A 2218-nucleotide genomic window follows, 5' to 3' on the forward strand; every position below is an offset into this window, starting at 1 on the left:
AAGTGATGTTATGAAATAATGACATTTTCCCATGAGCATTTTGAAACCCTCTTGTATGAGGGTTTTGGAAGTTCAAAGAACATCTATTGTTTGGTTGGCTTCTTAAAAATAATTTAAAATTAATCAATATCCTGCCTGACTAATTGTCTTTTTCCTGTGAGTCTTTGCAACAAAGCACCAAAGGGACACAATTTTAAGTCAAATTCTAGATTTTTTTAAAAAGGGGGAAGTCAGATTCTTCTTAAATTGTAGGCCCATGTGTGAATTATATCATTCCTTTTCTGATTTGCATATTCTCCAGCAAACATACAAATAAATAAATCTAGGAACTTCTGAATGAATGGGCTACATTGTAGCCAAGAAGACATAAAAGAAAGGCAAAATTTAGGGTGGTTATATTTGGATGCTAAGTCATGATATTTTATAACAATGTTAAATAATCTCTTTTCTTAGTACTTTCTACTCCAGCATTTTCATACATTACTACTTGAAATAAAGTTTGTCTCTTAATTTCAATCTCATATATCAAGCATTTAAGAAATGATAGAATGATGAGGAAAAGAGTAAAAAACAAAAACCCAAAGAACAACTCGTAAACACAGTATGGTAGAAGTCATATTTATTGAAAAAAATCAGCATCTTTGCTATAAAATTTATAACAGGAATATTTACTGGATTTTTATTTTGATGCATAAACCTGAATGTTACTTACCAAGTACAAGACAGTAGCACTAGTTTTACCTTTATTTACATTTTATGAAAATTGTTATGCAGTCCATGTTAAAAGAACTTATGATGGAGAATTGTTACATTAGAAAAATAATATTCTTGATAAAGCATTCTCAAGGAGTCCAGTCACATTTCTTTCTGCCTCTTCAATAAGGCAAAAGTCCCTGGAACAGCATATAACTTAATTTACAAAATACGATGTAACTGTTCAGACACATATTCAAGTTTTCTTTTGGTATGATTTTTCCCCCCATCACTGTAAAATTGCTTTGTTGTTGCTGTACTAAAACAGAAAGAGAAACTTTCAGGGAACTGCCACTTAATGATTTCAGCTATACATTACATATACAACTCCAGGACCTACTGACCACCATTGCTACAGCGTCATCGACTGTAAATACTTCGCTGGGTGAGCTATTCTCAAATGTAGCGTATTTGAAGAAGACTTCTGCCAGCTGACTGTGGAATCATTGTTTGCTTTTCGTAGGCAGACAGATCTGTCACAGTATGAAGCTCGTCTGTTTTAAGGAACTGGTACACAATTACAATTCCACTCACGAGGGAACGCACGGCTGGGGCTGGAGTCAGACTTTGAAGGCCCCACGTCGGCCTGCCGCACATCTTCTCAGACGGCACAGCACACCCCTGCCCGCAGCCCCACCATCCGGAGGGTTGGTTGGGTTGCTTTCCCTCTTGGCAGTTAGGGACTTTTTATCCCTTCAAAGGCACACAACTTCCACCTCTTTTCCAGCGTTGCTCCGACACCCGTGAACTCCTGCTTAAACATGCGTGGCAGCCTCAGCAGCAGCGTCTCAATCTCGTTCGCAGATATCTGTGGGAGAGGAAAAGAGGGTGCTGTGGAAAAGGAGCTCCTTGGGCATGCTGGAAGAAGGGAGGACCGGCTCGGCGGCACTAACCACCTGCAGGGCGTCGCTGTCACTGGCTGCCCTACAAGAAGAGCCACAGATGCCGGCTGGATGTGACTGTCAGGTGATTCTCATGAGGTAGTCACTTGGGGGGTGGGGGTAGCCTTTAGCGTCTACGTTTGACACCGGCTCTAAAATTACGTTTTAAAGGAGGCCAAACAGCCAAGAAGTCAAGGCAAGTGTTCATTTGATGTTCGATGCCAAAGCTTCCATAAGGTGTATTCAGTATTCCCTGGTCTATGGAATAAAATGTCCATTGAACAGAGGCTGCTGCCCTGAATGTTGAAAAGAATGTATTCTAATTGAGTGTGCATGAGCAGGCTTGAAATCTGAATACATTTTACTGTAAGACCACGCTAGAAGCCCAGGCAAACTCCCTGAAGTTTTATTTGTCAGATAACAAAGAGTTCAGAGTGGCACTGAGAAGTGCATTTTGTCTCTGAGGGCTCTGGGTGAGGCACTTTCTCTAGCACTCTCTTTTCACGCCCACAGCACAAGTGCAGGGTGGGCATGGGGATCTGCTGCCCTTCCACAGGCCAGGGGCCTGAGTGAGTCTCAGGAGC

General features: G+C 41.3%; 1 protein-coding gene across 2 annotated transcripts in view; it reads right to left on the minus strand.

The window, feature by feature from the left end:
• Window positions 1–602: 602 nt before the first annotated feature.
• The window catches only part of ENOX1 (ecto-NOX disulfide-thiol exchanger 1), a 344421-nt gene continuing 342805 nt past the window's right edge, over window positions 603–2218 (minus strand). For both annotated transcript variants that reach the window (XM_045287120.1, XM_013005981.3), the window contains exon 15: window positions 603–1561. In XM_045287120.1, the coding sequence (XP_045143055.1) occupies window positions 1430–1561 (132 nt within the window). In that variant the 3' untranslated portion in view covers window positions 603–1429. The remainder of the gene's footprint in view (window positions 1562–2218) is intronic.

The sequence above is a fragment of the Echinops telfairi genome, unplaced genomic scaffold (genome assembly GCF_000313985.2).
Source record: "Echinops telfairi isolate 266 unplaced genomic scaffold, ASM31398v2 ScPeMD7_11;HRSCAF=52, whole genome shotgun sequence".
Classification (NCBI taxonomy): Eukaryota; Metazoa; Chordata; class Mammalia; order Afrosoricida; family Tenrecidae; genus Echinops; species Echinops telfairi.